General features: G+C 40.8%; 1 protein-coding gene across 5 annotated transcripts in view; it reads right to left on the bottom strand.

The window, feature by feature from the left end:
* The window catches only part of foxj3 (forkhead box J3), a 105,117-nt gene that overhangs the window by 27,989 nt on the left and 56,418 nt on the right, over positions 1-20,710 (bottom strand). For all 5 annotated transcript variants that reach the window (XM_067970572.1, XM_067970571.1, XM_067970573.1 and 2 more), the window contains 5 exons: positions 20,486-20,560; positions 13,292-13,375; positions 10,514-10,615; positions 1,532-1,660; positions 336-516 (listed from right to left, as the gene is read on the bottom strand). In XM_067970572.1, the coding sequence (XP_067826673.1) occupies positions 336-516; positions 1,532-1,660; positions 10,514-10,615; positions 13,292-13,375; positions 20,486-20,560 (571 nt within the window). The remainder of the gene's footprint in view (positions 1-335; positions 517-1,531; positions 1,661-10,513; positions 10,616-13,291; positions 13,376-20,485; positions 20,561-20,710) is intronic.

Raw genomic sequence — 20,710 nt, 5'->3', positions numbered from 1 at the left:
GCAAATGTAGACCTGTTTCTCACAACACTAACCCACATTCCTGATCAATCGGGATGGGACATTAATTCTCCCTCTCTTTCAAATAATCCACACTTTTTTCAATTATAGATTGGTGGAAAATAACACCCAAGATAATACTTCCAAGTCACATAAAATACAAAGAAAATATTAAATAATCACAAATCAACTTTGGGTTAAAAGGTTTTTTAAATTGTTACGGTTACCACATTCCATGTTAGAAAAAAAGCTCAATGTAATTGGAATAGTATGAAACCAGTATTTAGTTAGAGAATATGCAAAACACAGCACAAGTAGGACATTGAGTCCACACTCACCCTGCTGGCTGAGAGACTGCTCAAAGACCGATTTATAAAGGCTACGGAAGGAGGCACTCAGATCTTCAAAGTTGTATTCTGAGAAGGAAGGTTTAGTATCCCTCTCAGGCATGTTATATTGTTGTTGCTGTTGTTGTTGAGGTGTTAGACTCTGGGAGACTGTATCAGCCCGGTTTGTCACCTGTACAAATGCAAACACACAACCTCTCAATGTAGAGCCTAGTAAGCGGCATACCAATTGAAAATTCACAGGCTACACATCTACATGTAGGCGTGGAGTGGGAAAGAGAGGTAGCTGAGAAATTAAACACCAAGTGATATCAGATCTTGTAATCCAACCATGAGACTGAAAGGACAGGATGTACTTGAGCATCAAGAAGTGCTTAACTTCTCTGCAAACCCCTACTCATGATTCAAAAACAGAACAGGTCTGTCAGCAATCTGAAAGGAAAAAATTAGTTAAGGCTTTGAGGGGCTCTTTCATCAGAACTCAGTCCTGATAAGAGTCTCACCTATGACTTTAACCTGCCTTTTCCCTTCCAGATGCTGAATGACCTGTTTTGCGCTTCCAGCATTGCTTTTTATTTCAGAATTTTCTAGCATTCACAGCTTTTAATTTCATCTCCTTATGGTTTAGTTTATTTATACCACGTTGCGTAGCTTTTGAGTTTTCTGTTTTCAATTATTTTCGTTTTTTTTTTAAAAAAGGTATTGCTCTGTTTCAGCTGAAACTGCATTTCAGGACTTAGTAACTACATTGCACCATTCCTAGAATTACATAGAATTTACATCATAGTGACAGGCCATTCAGCTGAAAAGGTCTGTGCTCCACACGAGCCTCCTTCCACCTTACTCCATCTCACCCGATCACCATAATCCTTCAATGCCTTTCTCCCTCATGTACTTATCTACCTTCCCCTTAAATGCATCTATGCTAATCGCCTGAATACCCCATGTGGTAGTAAGTTCCACATTCTCATATTCTAGATATCAGATGGGACCATTCATTTCTTTAAAAAAACAATGAAACAGAAGTACTTAAAATTATTCCAAATTATTTTCTATCATTTAATTCTAAAAGAAATACCAATAATCCCTTTTAACATGAAATCTGACTGCCAGATTCGACAAGATACTTAAAGGTCCAGTACTATAATCACATGGAACCAGTGAGTCAGCAAAGATCATGAACTTACCTGTGCGTAGTTGTGGACAGAGCCGACATTATTCAGGTTGACTGAGGCTAGACTCGTGTCAGACAGGCTGTTGTTAAGGCTGCTGCGAGGGCTATCACTTCCATCCTGATCCGTATTATATAGTGTTACCTGCACAACCAAAGAGTCCATCATTTTGAGACTTTAGCAAGAGCTTAAACCTTGTGGCACTTCTTGCAACCGATGACAAACAAACTGCAGTTAGAATTATAAACCTGCTGATTCGCCCTGCTGAGTGGCTGTAGAAACCCACTTTTTCACAAGCCTTGTGAACAGAAGCCTTTGATAGAGAATGATGCTAGGTGGAAATGTAAACAGCTGTGGGGCGTTAGGAGGCCACTATAGCACCTCTCTCCTTAACCCAGGGCTGCAATGTAAAAGCAACTTTTCTTTATCCAAGCAAGTTTCTGTGCAGCTTTGAAAAGAATGACCAGATTGTGTTTTTACACAGACATGTATAACATACATACAAGCAGAAAAAGAATACACATCAACTTATGAGCAAGTCGATGCTTGTAGTATAAACTTGTTCAAACCCATATATATTCTATTGAAAGTCATTTTCCATTGACTCCAATACATTGAATTCTAATGGATTAAATCGCTCTTCATTCATGCCCTTTATACAAAATTACAGACTCAAACAGGATACATATTCCCTGGTTATACTCTAAAATCCCGAAGTGGGGTGTAATACCCAAGTCTGCTCCAGAACTAGGACCACACACCTTTTACAACATAAACTGGTGTTGGTCCAGTTTGGCCAGCGTCGGGCTGCAGCACAATTACAAGAAATTTGTGTTCCAGACTGCATCCCCAAGGGAAAAACAACAATGCAGTAACATCACCAGACTATTTATACATTGGCGCCAATAAACAAAAATCACACTAGGCCATCCCCCTTTAATGTTGTGCCAATATGCTTCTTGTGTAATAATATTAATTCATTGTCTCCGCTACTTTCACCACTGCCACCCCAAGGGATAGGACTAACTACCAGTACTTCACCCTAGTGTTATATAGCTCAAGATGTTCTCTCTAGTCACTACCCATTTTGGAAGACGAAAACCTACTATTATAATGCTGGGTGTTTTGCACAGTTCAAGCAGACATAGAGCAAAAACTTTACCCACCACTTTACTGAAACCCTAGTGAAAGTATTAACACTGTGGCTGAGTCACCAGTCAAAAAGTGGTGGGTTCAAACCCACTTCAAGACTTGAGCACATTACCCAAGTCAACATTCCAGTACAGTACAGAGGGAGTGCAACATTGTTGGAAGTTCCATCAAACAAAGACCCCAACTGTCTATTCAGGTGGACATTAAGGATCCAATGGCATTGTTTGAAGAGCAGCGATTTCTCTCAAGTGTCCTGGCCAACATTCCACCCTCAATCATCACCACCAAAAGCAGAATAACTGGCAATTCATCTCATTGCTGCTTGCGAGATCTGAGTGCGTAAAATGGCTACCCTAAGTTTACAGAACAGTGACTGCATTTCAAAGTAATTCATTGTATGTGAAGCACTTTGAGACATGACATGGTATTATATAAATGCAAGGCTTCCTAAATATGGACGTGTTATGCAATCTGAAGGAGTCCATGTGTGCACCTTAAAATCCCCAACTGTTGCACCAGACTAATGCCTGGCTATAAAACATACAAATACTAGTCTAATTAAGGGTTAATTCTATTAATAAATGCACTTCCAAGAATAAGCTAAATGCTCTAGTCACCAATCGTCAAGTGCTGATAAACTATGCAAAGCAGAAGAGTGCAGCATTCTCTGTCTCACACACAGATTTATTCTAAGGGGTGTGGCGTTACCTCGGAAGTCCCAACAGTATCACTGCACATGATTTATTTTATTGGGCTGTTTTAGTATGGGGATTTCTTACTCTTTAATCAGTTGTGTACTCTTTCACTGGGTCATCACTCTTGAAAGGAGTGGAAGGATATTTTTGAGACTGAGTAGGGCATTGTCACAATTTCAGCTCATCTTTAATCTCCTTGCACGGAATGTGGAGGGTCACATTTAGTGTCCTTCCTCTCTCTCCCATAATTATTTTCTTGCCTTTGTAGAATTACCAAAATAATTCCAAAGAACCGACTGCTAAATGAAGGATTAAGTTAGTTTTGGTGGTACATCAACTTCCAGTTTATAGAAATCGAGATTATCCTCCTTCCAACAGGCTAGTGGGTAAAAGACACAGCTCGGTATAGCACTAAGCCATATAGACCAGAAGCCAGAATATTCCATTTTAGTTGCCAATCTGGGCTGAGGTAGCTGGATCACCCACTGGGTTATTACATCTGGCTTCAAGGGAAAAAATAATAATCCACCAAGGTTCCCGCTCCTGATTGCTATCCAGCGACTCCTGCGTCAAAACTTGTGGATGGACCTCAGGTGAGAACAGGACTGGGCTCAGATGTGGTATCCTCCTCTATGGTTAAGTGGGCTGCTGAAACACTCTGACTGGGCTTACACATGAAGAATGGGCCCTTGGGTGAGGTACTCAAGGGTTCAGTCGCTCATAGAACCCTTATAGCAAGAAGAGTCACCTTCCTTCAGGAGAGAGGCAAAAATTTGGAAAGATTCCAGTATAATGTTGCCTGCCAAAATCAGATTTATCAGTGCATTTTGCATATGTTTTCATAAATTTAAATTGTAACACGAGACAGGTTAAGTTACTGAGGTGTAAATTTAATTAGAAATTCTGACCTAAGATAAAATATATTGGAGAATAAGAAAATAGTTACTTTAAGGGTGTGATGTAATTCCAATAGCAATTCTCAATTTGCAACTTGGCTGATTGGTTGTGTGCATTCTCAAGGACTAAAAGATCACAGAATAATCGGGGAGACTTGCTGAACAACTCTTATTGCTCTTACAATTTTGCCCCTCCTCTCCTGAAGGCACCAATACCTGCTAGCGTACAGTTCCATGGGCACAGGTAGCCCTCTGGTAAATTGCCCAAGAGGCCAATCTTCACGAGCTTAGGCAGCAAGAGTCCACAGGCTCGTCAAGGACAGAACGTGCCACATCCAAGCCCAATCCTGTCCTCACCTAATACCTACACTGACTCACTTTCCACCAGTAACCACTAGATAGCAAGCAAAGGTGTATGTGCTGGGTGATTTCCATGTCTCTCCACCCAGAGATACTGAAAATAATTGAAGCAACCCTAGCTGGTGCCCTGATTGAAATCAGCTAATTAAACGCAGCTCAGGGATTGAACAGGTTCTTGAAGGGTCAGCACAACATGGTGTATTTATTCACCAGTGGAACTTTTCTATATAGCAATACTATAGGTTTCCCAATTTTATTGCAAATAAAATTAAAGCAATTTTCAGGGGACTTCTTACCATAACAGTATCAGTTAATCACAAGCCCCAATTCAAGCTTACACATTAATTTGATTTTGATCTGATTTACATTTTACTTAACTCTGATCAGGAATCTCACATAAAAAATGGAGAAAGAAAGGCAAAAGAAAATGGAGGCAAAATAGACAAAGGTCACAAAATAAAAACATGTGGTGCCAAGCTTTATCTTCTGTGGTATGTTCTACCGTATAATGGTGAGATTCCCTCAATGAACTGACTAAAATAGTATCCAATCACCAATCCATAAACAAGTTCTCTGTCCCAGCCTCAACTATCCCAACTCAAGAAAACAGTATTAGAAAAAATAATGGCACTGAAGACTGACAAGTTCCCAGGACCTGATGGTTTCCACCCCAGGGTTTTAAAGGAAGGTGGTGAGAAAATTGCAGATGCTTTAACCATAACCTTCCAAAGCTCTCTCAATTCAGGAATTGTCCCTTTGGATTAGAAAATTGCAAATGTAACTCCATTATTTAAGAAAGGTGAGAGGGGCAAACCTGGAAATTATAGACCTGTTTGGCGAACATCTGTTATGAAGAAGTTGATGGAATCTATAATTAAGGACACAGTGACTGAGCACTTAAGAGAAATTTGAGCTGATTAGAGAGAGCCAACATGGATTTGTAACGGGTAGGTCATGTCTAGCGAACCTAATTGAATTTTTTGAGGACGTAAGTGAATAAGTAGACAGGGGACTGTCTATGGATGTAGTTTATACGGACTTCCAGAAGGCATTTGATAAGGTTCCACATAAGAGATTGTTAGCTAAAATTAAAGCTCATGGAATTGGAGGCAAATATTGACCTGGTTAGGAGATTGGTTAGGCGGTAGAAGACAGAGAGTAGGGATAATGGGTACGTACTTGAATAGGGAGTGATCAGTGGTGTCCCACAAGGGTCCATGCTGGGTCCTCAATATTCACTATATTTATTAATGACTTAGATAACACAGTAGAGAGCCATATATCCAGGTTTTCCGGTGAGACAAAGGCTGGTGGCATACCAAGTAGTGTAGACGGGATACAAAGAGTCATTGATAGATTAAATGGAGTGGGCAAAACTGTGGCAGATGGATTTCATCGCAAGAAAGTGCAAGGTCATCTATTTTGGACCAAAAAAGGATAGATCAGAGTATTTTTTAAATGGTGAAAAGCTAGGAACAGTGGCGGTACAAAGAGGTTTTGGGGTCCATGTACACAGATCACTAAAATGTAGTAGTAAGGTACAAAAAAAAATCACAACGGCTATGGAATGTTAACCTTTATAACTAGAGGGTTAGAATATAAAGGGGAGGAAGTTTTGCTACAGCTTTAAAAGCCCTGGTTAGACCGCATCTGGAGGACCATGTATAGTTCTGAGCACCGCATCTTAGAAAAGATATATTGGCCTTGGAAGGGGTGCAGCACAGATTCACCAGAATGTTACCAAAGCTCCAAGGGTTAGATTACAAGGAGAGATTACATAAACTAGACTGGTATTCCCTGGAATATAGAAGGTTAAGGGGTGATTGGATTGAGGTTTTAAAGATTGTGAAAGGAATTGATAGGGTAGGTAGAGAAAAACTTTTTCTGCTGGTGGGGAAGTCTACGACATAACCTTAAAATCGGAGCCAGGCCATTCAGGGAAGAAGTTAAGAAGCACTTCTTCTTGTAAAGGGTGGTAGAAGTGTGGAACAGTTACTAGCTCAATTAATAATTTTAAATCTGAGATCGATAGATTTTTGCTAGCCACGGGTATTAAGGGATATGATGCCAAGGCAGATGGATGGAGTTAGCATACAGTTCAGCCATGATCTCACTGAATGGCGTAACAGGCTTGAGGGGCTCAATGGCCTACTCCTGTTCCTATGTTCTATGGGAAGCTGAACATCAGTCATGGAACTATACCACAGCAAAGAATTAACCCCTATAGGAGGGGAGGGAGAAAATTGGAAGCAAATAAAAGATGGTAAAGAAAAATTGCCTCTTCGTTAGCCCCATACCTTAAATGAGTATGTTAGAAAGTCTCTTCACGAGGAGCAGTTATGTAATGCGAAATGCCCAGCGTTACCTCTTTGTTCACTACACTTGCAACAACAACAAACAAAAGTCTGTAAGATAGAGTTTGGGAAAAGTGATGCATGTGTTGAAAACAAAGCTTAAAGTTCCGAGCAGAAAAGTGAACCCATCCAATTTCCATGCATTGAACACAACCCCAGTGCCATCTGGAATTAATGCTGGGTATGTGGTTATAATAACGAACCAGTCAACCACATGCCCAGCAGTCTGGCACAGTCAACACAAACCAGTATCTCAACAGAAGCCAAACTAAAAAATTACTTCTCAGAATATACAAATTTTGCTCTGTGGAAGATAAGCAACGGTGACAAAAAAAATCTAAACTAAACCACACACAGTTCACTCATGCAGCGAACAATATTCCGGTACAGTCAGGCGAGAGCAATGTTACATCACCTATTGGCGAGCCATTTGAAAACAAACCACCAATGCCTGTGGTTTGGCAATTATTTCAAAATAAAGCATGTTCCAAACAAAAATATAACTAACTGTGTTTACATTCTGCTTTGGATACAATGAACTTCAATTTGCACTGGAGAGAGGGGGAGACATGCCTTAATTCAGGCAGTATTGCAACAGTAAACCAATGCTTAACCGATGCAGTTCCATCTTTATTTACAAATCAGTATATGCACTGTACTTTTCGATCAGAGAATGGTTCCCCCTCCCTTATCCAATTTGCTCCTCTATTGCAGATGCTGGCCTTGTCCCAAGCAGCCATTATTCATGTGTGAGCCTCAACAGCGTTGGCTCGATATTCAACTGGAGGGGCTATCACAGCCTGGTCTGATGCTGTCCTCACTCAATACCCCCATTTCCAATACACGTCACTAGAAGGTGACAGGAGCAGAAACCGGGCTGATTTCCCCCTCATCCAGCTGAGACCAGTTGTAATAAAACCACTGAGCCAGCAGGGAGGAAGGAAATAAGTTTAAATATACTGCAAGTGAAGAATATATTTGTCGGTTATTGTTATCAGCAGATTCTGCTGCAGCACTAAAGTTACTTGCACTAAATTATCTAAAAACTTGGAAATTTAATTTTTTTTAATCCTATGGCTCATACTGTCCTGTTTTAAACGCAACCAGCCTGTTAGAATTTAGACAGACAGAGAGCAATCAGAGAACTATAGGTGCTTTTTACATTCTAATCACAGGCCCCTTTTCTCAGATACTCCCAGTGTTAACTCTTGTAAGACATTACATAATTGAAAAAATTAGAACAGTCGCACAATCCTTACCGGTATATGCGTTAAAAGCTCTCTGAAAAATCCAAACATCATTAAATATCACTGTAAACTAAAGCTAATTATTCAAACATTACTCAGGTCATTTTCATCTTGCAGTTCAATTTTAAGGGGAACATGAAGAGCAGGGGTATCCTGCATCTGAGGCACTCACCAGTGTGTAATCCATTATTGCCAAATCAAGGGTTCCTCCTTACAGGTAAAGAAGTCTCCTTTTAATCCAGCAAATGTAATATAGATTAATTCAGGTGATGAAGGGCATGGGAGTCCCTGCACAATTTCATTTTTCAATCTCTTGCTGATTAATTTTACCATGGTCTCTGCCAACCAACTGTAAATCTCAGCAATAGCTTAAAAAGAGCTCCTCTGGGCAACTAGGTTAGATGCACCTTTCACCACTAGGACCAAAGTTCAAACTCAGGCCAGAGTTACGGCCTGAAAGCCTCCTCTGTCTGCTGGCTGAGAGTCCAACATGGAATGGGTTTTAGTAGTCTCAATCCAGTTTGTAGTCGGTTTGGGCCCATAGCACAAAATTGCCTTTAATTTGTCACTGGACTCACTCAGATAGGCTACAAGATGGCTGGTGTAGGAAATGAAAAAAATAGTTTGTGCCGAGGGTGTGCGCTTTTAAGTTTGAAGCTGAAACAAATTGTTGAGATAGAATAGAAGGAACTTTATACTGGATCTAACATTGCAAAACCCAGACCAGAGAGAAACACCAGGGATGTGAAAATTTGCCATTCCACAGCTCTAACATTCCTCATCAGTGAGCAAAAATATTTATTAAAGAAACTGTCCTGACTGGCATCTATACGCGAACCAAATTTCCTAGAATGGAACTCTGTTCTCTAGCCACTGACTCTATCCCTCCCCCTGGCCACTGTCTGAGGCTGAACCAGACCGTTCGCAACCTTGGCATCCTCTTTGACCGACATGAGCTTCCGACCACATGTCCGCTCCATCAGCTAGACCGCCTATTTCCACCTCCATAACATTGCCCATCTTCGCCCTGTTTCAGCTCATCTGCTGCTGATACCCTCATCCATGCCTTTGTTACCTCCAGACTGGACTATTCCAATGCTCTCCTGGCTGGCCTCCCATCATCCACCCTCCATAAATTTGAACTCATTCAAAACTTTGCTGCCCGTATCCTAACTCGTACCAAGTCCCGTTCTTCCATCACCCGTGCTCGCTGACCTACACTGACTCCAGGCCCGGGAATGCCTCGATTTTAAAATTCTCATCCTTGTTTTCAAATCCCTCCATGGCTTCACCCCTCCCCATCTCTGTAAACTCCTCCAGCCTTAAACCCTCCAAGATCTCCGCACTCCTCCAATTCTTGCCTCTTGTGCATCCGATTTTAATCGCTCCACCATTGGCAGCTGTGCCTTTAGCTGCCTAGGCCCTAAGTTCTGGAATTCCCTCCCCAAACCTCTCCCCTCTAAGATGCTCCTTAAAACCTACCTCTCTGACCTCCTTATGTGGCTTGGTATCAAATTTTGTTTGATAACGCTCCTGTGAAGCGCCTTGGGACGTTTTATTACGTTAAAAGTGCTATATAAATGCAAGTTGTTGTTGTGTGTACACACAGAAGGAATGCTTCCTGTTCCATGCAGGTATGCATTGAATCTACTGGGTTAATGCAAGATGCAAACAAGATTAAAAGCTTTAATTTGGAATGGCACACTGCACCATGCCAGGGGCTGACAGGACATAAATTGGCTCCAGACAGGGATTCTCAACCTCTACTGTGTCATCAGGGGAAGTGCTGAATGGAGTCTGGGTACTTCACAGAAGTAATCAAACTTATTCCAAGTCACTCCAGACTGATCCCATGCAGGACACTTTTAGCAGAGGCAGGGAAATGTGGATAATGAAAGCAAAAAACAAATACAGAAAAGGCATCCATTATTGCTTACTTCCAAGTTAATTACTGGTTAGACCTGTCAAATCATTTCTGAGAAAACCTACAACTGACTGATACCTTCAAGCAGTCACAAGTTTTCTGTATTCCCATTGCAAACTGTTTTAATGCAAGTTTGTGCTAATTTAGCAGTGTTCTACCAAACAAAATGCCAAGTTAAAGATGACTAATCCAAATCCAACTTTGTTTTAAAAAAGGATAAAGCAATTAGATCTAACTAGTATTTTTAAATGGATTTCAGTAAATGCTATCACTATTGTATAGTACACAGGAAATTTGTTTTCTCGCTGTAATAAACATTTAACCAAAGCTACAAGCAGTGACAAGAAGGTAGAATTAAAGCAGCAGTACTTTGTTAGTCACAGTGTTGATCGCCAAGGTTGGAGAGGCACTTCCAGAGATGATGCAGTCCATTCCTAAAGGCTCGGAGTCCAGACTGTAGGGTGTTGAGGCCTGTAACAAAGGGGCAGAACAACACAGGGACACGGGTGTTAGTCATAAGATACACAGCACAGAAACTCCCATCCATCATGCAATATGTTAAATTTCATTATAGATAGATTTGATTTAAATCATATGAATCAAAGTTAAGTGTTTGTCGAGTGACTGTACACCTAAAAAGTGAAACACATCAGGCCATTTGTAAGGGTGGAACACAACTGTTAATTTGTATGCAACAAATTTAATACTTGATTTTTCTTAAAAATAAACTCCTCTTGCTGAGGTACAGTTGCATTGGAAATGGCTGTCCTCTGTTATCACACCCAAATAACCATTCTTATATGGTGAGACTATCCAATGCATTTCAGTAGGCCATCTGACCTTGCAGGGCATCACAGCTGAGTCATATTCTGTTCTCACCAGACATCCACAGATCTGCTCTCCTGCAGGAGTCACTAGATAGCTATCAGGGGTGGAAACCTTTCAAATGTTAAAGTTATATTTGGAGTCCTAAAATAATTGCAGAATGAAAACCATTTTGGCTGCCTCCCCAAACAAAAAAGTTAAGTAGTAATCCTGATTATTCTTACTGGAAAATCCAAACAGATTAAGACTGGGTCAGGACCCAGAATAGATATGCAGTTTGTCTCTATACTACTGAATGATCAGTAGTATAGAGACAAGCCCCTTGCTTTCACCTTTTATCATTCAATATAGTCTGTTTGAAATTACAGGCACCCATTATTGTTTTGAACCTCCAAGTTGGCTGTGTCAAACTATTTAAAAAAAAAAGTTACAATAGACAGATACCTACAACTCAGTTGCTCGTAGACTTGTACTCCCATTGTTTTATTGCAGCTAAATCTCAATTTAACAGTGCTGGTGGCGGATTTGTTAATATTGTAGTACTGCCAACAATTTGACAAATAAAAATATAATCCTTTCCTTGGAGAATAGCAGACATGCTCGTAAAGGTAAACAAAAGGTAAGTTCACCTGGTTTAAATCAGACACAAATAAAATTACCAAATACAAAAAAAAGGTACCATACTCTATGGACAAGAAAGTCAAAGTTCTCTCTCCCCCACGAGGACTCTTGTTAACAAATGGATGTCAAAGCATTGGATTGTCCACCCTATGTTTGGAGCCAATTCCCCTCAGCCACACACTGAGCCAACACCCCTTCCTATACTGACCATCAATTTGATGATTGGGAGTCCACATACCTGAGCACATTCCCGCCACCTACACCCCCATCACTTAGCTAATAGAGCTATCCCATTCTCCTTTTGTATTCCTCCTCTTAATCACCATCTCCCCCTTCCCTTCTCTGCCTCTCGCCCTCCCGCCTCTGGGATCCCCCCACCCTTCCTCTGTTCCCCATCTGCCACCATCGTCCTCCCCCTTCTGGGTCCAATTCAATTATCCCCTGCTCTTGAACTCTACTTGACCTGAACACTACACTTAATTGTGACTCCCCGTGTGCAATGCCACAGGAGATTGACTAATATTATCCATAAAATATATGAAGTACTTTAAGATATAGTGTTTAAATTAGCAGATCATCAAATTGTGTTACAAATCCCAGTTAAGGCACCCCACTCCTTAAACAAATGCATGATCCAGTAATAAGCTACTTGTGTCTCAAACGGCTGTACTCCAGCGATCAACATGTCTGGCCAGAGATCCCTCAACAGAGTTGGTGAAAGCCGCGTGGTCCCAGGTTTGAGTCCTGGCCTGTGCTGTTACATTGTCTCAGGTAGAATGCTGGTTGGGGCTCTACAACTGGCCTCCAATTGTAGAGAGTGGGGGGGGAAGATTCAGCAAGTATTCCCGTTCGATCACTAGGAAGTGTATATAGAGTGAGGACAGGGATCAGGCTCCACTAAAATGTCCCCTATTGAGCGAGAATAGTACCCGGCTTGGCTGTGATGCTCCTCTCTCCCTCTCTCAGTTGAATAGGAAGCTAGCATGAAGAATGACCAATTGGACGAGGAACCAAAGGGCAACCATTCCTGTGGTACTGGACTCCAGCAGACATCAACTGACAAAATATGTCTCGCTCAGACAAGACAGTGAATTTAAATTTCTGGGTATTGGTGTGACCAGATGAATGGCAAAAATGAGACCCCACAATCCAGAAATAGGGTGGCCTTGGCTGTTTCCACCAATATTAGTTCCACATTTCAGTAACAATGAAAATTTTCTCCATTTCTCCTGTATTTATGTTTTGAAGGACACAATACTTAGGATTGCCTGTAATTGAACAGTTTTAGAAAGAGTTTACTGGCAACACATGGTCACATTTTTATAAGCTTTTGTAGTGCAGTACAAAGATGTACGGGTAACTGTTGGTAGTTAAGTAGGGCATCTTCAGAAATTAATCTAAAAATCTTTCATTCACCGTCTATTCAAATAAAGCACTTTGGAGAGGTAGGGCAGAGGACAGTAGAGTTCATTCTGAAAGCAACAGAATTCCAAAGCAGAGCAACAGGTAAATATACTTATACACATACAAAACAGAGACCTGTGACTAATCGCAGACATAAAGCAATGTCTTTACATTTCATGATGTGGCACGTTGCAACCCCAAGGCACTGTTCCACTTCCAAACAACAAATCTTCAACGATAATCTCTCACACTCCAATCTTAATTTCACAGCCAGTTAAATCCAGTATTTAGACCTACCCTTTCTCCTGATCGCGGCCTCTTCTTTGGCCGAGTGGGCAATGTATCCTCCTTTGGATTAGTGTCAATGGCCCAGTATGAACCCTAAAAAAGACCAGCACAAAGTTGGAGACAGCCAAAATTCTCAGGATATTACCCTCTATCACGGGTACATGCATCTACAAACTCTGGAACATCAATCAAAACTAACAGCAATGGAGCTCTTTGTACGTGGCGCCATGTACCGTCCTTGAGCGCAGTGCAAACTAGTGCCTGGTACATCTGTTACACATTTGGATCTGCTGTAGATACCTTCTCAGGTTCAGTGGTATCAGTCGCTCCAGAGCTGGCTTACATTGCCCAATATCTACTTATACAAGTGCAATCTAGGGGATGTAACAATGCGTCCCCCTTGACATACGAGCTGGACATAATGTCTTTCACATGTGCCTCCACAAGTGCTTCGTCTTTCCTTCAGTAGCCGGACTGTTTACACTTTAGTAAGACAAGGTCAGAATGAATCATAGAACCATAGAAAAGATGCAGCACAGAAGGGGGCCATTCGGCCCATCATGTCCGCGCCAGCTCAAAGAACATCCAGATGCCCATTCTAATCCCACCTTCCAGCACCCAGTCTGTAGCCCATTAAGTTTTTTTATTTCTCAGACAGCTAATGAGCATACAGAGCAGTTATGACATGTCTTTGTATAATAATACACAATAATGAACACGCTATGCTTCCCTACATTTGTGGGTCTTCTTGCTTGACAAACAAAATAACTTCTAACTACCCTCCTGCATCCTAACCTTATGAGTCTAAGCAGCTTTCTATTTAAAAACCTGACCGTAAGTGTGTTCACAACCAGAGGAGAGGGTCTATGCCAGCCATCCGGGACCAGGGACTTCCCCAAGACACAGGTGTGAGGGATGTCTACAGATTACCAAGGCAAACTAATAAATTGCTTAATGTTATCCAAACTTAACTTTTCCAAATCCTTTCTGTGCAGGAATTTTTTTTTTTATTCGTTCACGGGATGTGGGCGTCACTGGCAAGGCCAGCATTTATTGCCCATCCCTAATTGCCCTTGAGAAGGTGGTGGTGAGCCGCCTTCTTGAACCGCTGCAGTCCGTGTGGTTAATAAATCCCAAAATGTGACAATTTCTTTTTATGACACCTCCTTATTACCGTTCTCAATAACAGTATTACCTCATGATGCTTCTATATTAAAGTAAAGAAGATTGTAGACATGCAGATCCAACTCTATTGGCTGCATTCTTTAGTGCAAGTGGCCCACTTGAGGTAATCGACAGCACAGAAGACATTTAAAATGTGCGTCTACGAATCTGCCAATGGGTTAAGGAAGCCTGCTCTTGTAAACATGATGACCTAGTCCCTTCATTTACACTCAATAACAATCCTGTCTCTGCATTATACAGCTGATCTGACAAATATACAAGGGGGACAAAGACATATGGAGACTGCACTCCCTAGACAGAAACAATTTTACAGGTAAGTGTAAAAACATCTTAGGATTAATGTTACTGTTGCATAGTCCGTTGTTTGATTCTTTAGTGTTAGGCATACGTTATTTTATTTAATCTTAGGGATGCATTACTGGACCAAATCTGTATAGAAAGCTGATGAAATTAGACTCTAATCTCAAGAAAAGTGTCTCCACCCCTCTCCCCAGTAATTGGTGGGAACCTAAATCAAATATTTTGAGTCTTCTGTATATTTGACTCAATATTTTCAGTTTATTTTGGAGGAAGGGAGGATTTTGGTTGCACTTGACCTCAGTTACATTAGGACTGAGCATTTTGAAGTATTAATTCCTGTTGATAAAACCACCCTGTTTTCACTGTGGAACTGCTTAATCAATAGGCACTGAAATCCTCTAGGAGCGGGGAGTTTTGTTGGGTGCCTCCAATGGAAAGTATTACCAGCGACAATGTTAAATAGCCCCCGCTGTCCTATAAAACACTCCGACATAGGAGGAGAATCCTGGCCAGATTGGTGAAATGGACAGACACATGGCAGATGAAGTGTGAAGTGATACATTTTGGTAGGAAGAATGAGGAGAGGCAATATAAGCTAAATGGTGCAATTTTGAAGGGAAAGAAGGAACAGAGGCCAGGGGGTGTGAGTACACAAATCTGTGAAGGTGGCAGGACAAGTTGAGAAGGTTGCTAAAAAAGCATGTGGGATCATTGGCTTTATGAATAGAGGCATAGTGTACAAAAGCAAGGAAGTTATGCTAAACCTTTATTAAACATTGGTTAGACCTCAGCTGGAGTGTTGTGTTCAATTTTGGGCACCACACTTCATGAAGGATGTCAACATCTTAGAGAGGGTGCAGAAGAGATTTACTAGAATGGTACCAGTGATGAGGGACTTCAGTTAAGTGGAGAGACTGGAAAAGCTGGGGTTGTTCTTAGAGCAGAGAAGGTTAACAGATTATATAAAAGGTGTTCAAAATCATGAAAAATTTCATTTTCACATCGTTCACCTGACGAAGGAGGAAGCCTCCGAAAGCTTGTGAATTTAAAATAAAATTGCTGGACTATAACTTGGTGTTGTAAAATTGTTTACAATTGTCAACCCCAGTCCATCACCGGCATCTCCACATCATGAAAAGTTTTGATAGAGTAAATAAGGAGAAACTGTTTCCAGCAGCAGAAGGGTCAGTAACCAGAGGACACAGATTTAAGGTGATTGGCAAAAGAATCAGAGGCAACATGAAGCAACATTTTTTTACACAGTGAGTTACGATGATCTGGAATGCACTGCCTGAAAGGGTGTTAGAAGCAGATTCAATAGTAACTGTCAAAAGGGAATTGGATAAATACTTGAAGGGAAAAAAATCCTTCTGCATAGTATCATATGTGCACATGATTTACATATGTAACTTTTGAGTAATTGCACATAAGAAATAGGAGCAGGAGTAGGCCAATCGGCCCCTCGAGCCTGCTCCGCCATTCAATAAGATCATGGCTGATCTGATCCTAATCTCAAATCTAAATTCATGTCCAATTTCCTGCCCGCTCCCCGTAACCCCTAATTCCCTTCGCTTCTAGGAAACTGTCTATTTCTGTTTTAAATTTATTTAATGATGTAGCTTCCACAGCTTCCTGGGGCAGCAAATTCCACAGACCTACTACCCTGAGTGAAGAAGTTTCTCCTCATCTCAGTTTTGAAAGAGCAGCCCCTTATTCTAAGATTATGCCCCCTAGTTCTAGTTTCACCCATCCTTGGGAACATCCTTACCGCATCCACCCGATCAAGCCCCTTCACAATCTTCTATGTTTCAATAAGATCGCCTCTCATTCTTCTGAACTCCAATGAGTAGAGTCCCAATCTACTCAACCTCTCCTCATATGTCCGCCCCCTCATCCCCGGGATTAACCGAGTGAACCTTCTTTGTACTGCCTCGAGAGCAAGTATGTCTTTTCTTAAGTATGGACACCAAAACTGTATGCAGTATTCCAGGTGTGGTCTCACCAATACCTTATATAACTGCAGCAATACCTCCCTGTTTTTATATTCTATCCCCCAGCAATAAAAGCCAACATGCACGTGGGCAAATCTTGAGTGAGCACATTGTCCCACTGTTGCCAAATCGATCTCAGTACAAACTGAACAGATTGGGCAGCAACAACGGTAAGGAATCAACTCAATTACAAAGCATTCAAATGGAAGAGCTTCTGCAATAAAACATCTACAGCAGTGAATTTCTGTTCTGCTAATAAGTAACATTTTGTTATTAACCTGCTGTAATCTCTAGTCAGAAACATCTAAAGGATTTCAGCACAACATTCAAAACGCTGGAATAATAATGAACTTTTAGTGAACCAAGAAAACTGTGGACGGTTCTCTTCTCAATTGTAAGAGGAGTTTTTAAAATTGTAATATTCTTTTCTAATGGACAAACAAATGGGACTTATTCAAATAGGAAAAGATAGCCCACAAGAAGTAATGGGGTGCAGCAAAAGCTGGAGTTCCTTGGATGAGTAGAGAGATTAAATTAAAGTGAGACTTACAAAAAGGCATATGACAAATTTAGGGCTACTAATGCAAAAGAAAACAATATGGGGGGATAACCAAAAAAATTAGAAAGGCTAAGGAGATATGAAGACGGAGATAAAAAGAAATAGTAAAGGATTTTATAAACACAAAAAGTAAAACAATAGTTAAAGAACAAGGCTAATTAGAAATGAAAAAGACAACGTTACAAAGATGAGGGAAGTCGGAGCAAAAATAGCAAAGGCTCTAAACACAATCTTTCAAACAATCCTTGGATATGAAGTTGTGCCAAAGGATAGAACAGAATGAAGAAAAGGGATTAACCAGGTAATTGTAGACCATTTAGTCTAACACCGGTAGTGAGCTCTGGAACCCATAATACTGGATAAAATTAAGAACCAGCTTGAAAGGCATCGGGACAGCCAGCAAAGATTTGTAAAAGGCAAATCTGACTTAGAGCTCTTCCCCACATTAAAATAGTGACTACACTTCAAAAGTACTTAATTTGTTGTAAAGCGCTTTGGGACATCCTGAGGTCATGAAAGGCATTATCTAAATGCAAGTTCTTTCTTTCTATGAGGAAATAACAGGGTGTATCGAAAAAGGACATGCAATGGATGTTGATTTTCAAAAGATGTTTGACAAAATTAAGGCACACTGTAATAATGGGATTGCAACAGCATGGATATAAGTTGGCTAAAGGGCAGAAAAGAGAGACTAGTGGTTAATGGATGTTTTTTGGACAAAAGGGATGTAAAATAGTGGTGTGTCCCTGGGGTTAGTATTAGGGCCAATGCTCTTCATAATACGTGGACGTGGATATAGAGGGCACAATATCAAAATCTGCAGATGACAAAAAGAGAGTATGGTTAACTGAAGAAACTTGTAAGCAACTTCAAGAAAACAGGCAGGTTAGTAAATTGGGCGTAAAGTCGTCATATAAAATTAAACGTGAGAATAATGAGATGATACATCTGGGGAAGAAGAATAAGAGGATATATGCACTAAACAGCAACATTTTAAAAAGAGCAGAAAGACCTCGGGATTCAGATACACAGATCTTTAGAAGTGGGACGAAGAGTACAAAAACAAAGACATTTTAAACCATATACATCATTGGTTAGGCTGCCGTTACGTTATTGTGTCCAGTTTACCTTAAAAAGGATGTCAAAGCCATGGAGAGGGCATAGAAGAGAAACAATAAGATGAGCTATGAGGAGACACTAGAGAAACTGGAGCTCTCTTACTACAACAGAGAAGGTTAAGAGGAGATTTGATTAAGCTGTTCAAAATTTGATATGGTGAATAGGAGAAAATGTATTTCCACTAGTCTGTGAGCTGGTAACAGTGGAAAAAAATAAGCTCATCAAAATAAAAGGTTTGGAGATTTTTTTTTACACAAATGGTCGTTAGGACACGGAATGCGCTACCAGAAACACTGGTGGAAGCAGAATCCATAATAGTTTTTAAAAAGCAAAGTGGATAAATATCTGAAAAAAAATAACAGGATATGGAGAAAGGGCAGGGAAATTGGACTAAGTGGATACCTCCTTCAGAGAGCTGTTGCAGACATAACAGCCAAATGTTCTCCTTTTGCATTATAAAATTCTATGATTCTTCTCCGTTTTAGGTCTTGGAGCCCAAGGAATCAGTCAGAGCAACTGCACTAAGGCTCTGCAGCTGATCATCTGATATAGGCTGGTTACAGGCACAGGATATCTGTCTCTCCAATGTCCTCTTCTTCTGGGGAAACACTTAGCCACTGCTGGGCATATGCCCTGCCTGACACAACCTCCCACAGATGAGAAACTCTCCATTTTGAAATGAATTTGGGTAACCTCAACCTAGTTCCTAGTGAACATGGCCAAAGCACAGAACTGACACCCTATCTGGCACTAATTGGTAATCTCACTCAGAAGGCTACAGGATGGCTGGCATGGGAAATGGAAAAATGTCACACTGGAGTAATAGGAGGTTCTATTCTGAGATTGGGGCTGAGTCATATTGGTGGGAAGGCTATAAGAAATCTTTACTCTGCGTCTAATTGCGTTGTACCTGAACTGCGAATGCTTGTTGCTGATAATGGGTGCCTGGAATGGAACTATTGCAACTCCTGGCACTGAGGTCTCTCACCTTGATGAGAACACAAATTCATTTTAAAAAACAGGAGCTCGTTCCCTTAGTAACGACAGACATACTGTGTCAGAATTCCCGATAGCGATAGCAAAACATTAACATCTGCCAAAAAGTGCATGGGCCAACAGCAGGATCTTAATCTGATAGCATCTGCTCAAAGTGCCAGACCTGCTGCAGGATAACTAACAATATTAATCCGTAAGGAGCTAAATTGAAGGGGCCCCATGTTAAATTAATCATATCCTCAAACAGCACCAACCTTTACAATTACGAAGCGTAACCTAAAGTGCTCCAAGTCAACAGAATGAGAACAAATGTAATGAAAAGGATTAAAAGCTTTTGCTTCATCCTAAATTTGGCTCAGCAGCGAGCTGAAACATGTTGGAAAGAAGCTCTGTCCAAAATCATGCACGAGTGATGCCAGGGAACATCATTCCCCAGTGCCTAAAATAAACTTTTCAGGTAATACAACAAACATTTAAGGCCACATACAGCTACTAATTGAAACACAACCTCACAAAATACGATACAATTGGGTTCAAGTCTAAATTAAGTATATTTAGGTGCCCTGGGGTAAGAAAGTATTGATTTCCAAATAGAAACTCCCAGGCACATTCCCATTCAATAGAACTTTGCTTACACAGATCTCAATCTTTAATGGTGCAAATACCTTACAACAGTTGTTTTCAAACTTTTCTTTTTGGGGAATCCCCTGTAAAAAGACACACGCACAGACACCCACATCAAATATTGAGATTCCTAGGGACTCCCTGCAAATACCGACACATTTAAAGGGTTTGGGTACGGGTTGAACAATTACGACACCACTGTCACTTAAGTGCACCCCACAGTGGTCTTACTATAACTGTCCTGTCACATTCTTATCAAATATGACAGTCTCAGCTGAAGTAAATACTTAGGCTAGCTTACTTGTTAAATGAGTTCGAAAAAAAAAAATCAGGGGCGAGGAAAGCTGACAGTCAATCCATCCACCTGATGTGGAGCCCCACAAAGCCAACAATGTCACAGTAGACAGCAGGAACAAGTTATATACCTACCTTGCCCGGGTCATCCTTGGACCGAGGCACTTTCAGGAAACATTTGTTTAACGATAAGTTGTGTCGAATGGAATTCTGTTAAGAAAGCGCAAAAAGGGATCCATGTTAAAAGGATCAAAAAAGTCAACTGGGGTAATCATAAGCAAATCTTGCAATAGTAAACTCAATATTCCGACCAGCAAAAACACTGATACAAGGAGTCATTGTTTACTGGCAGTGTCAGAC

This window comes from Heptranchias perlo, chromosome 32 (assembly GCF_035084215.1).
Source record: "Heptranchias perlo isolate sHepPer1 chromosome 32, sHepPer1.hap1, whole genome shotgun sequence".
Taxonomy (NCBI): Eukaryota; Metazoa; Chordata; class Chondrichthyes; order Hexanchiformes; family Hexanchidae; genus Heptranchias; species Heptranchias perlo.
Note: the sequence above shows the minus strand (reverse complement) of the source record. Positions and strands in the feature narration are given on the sequence as shown.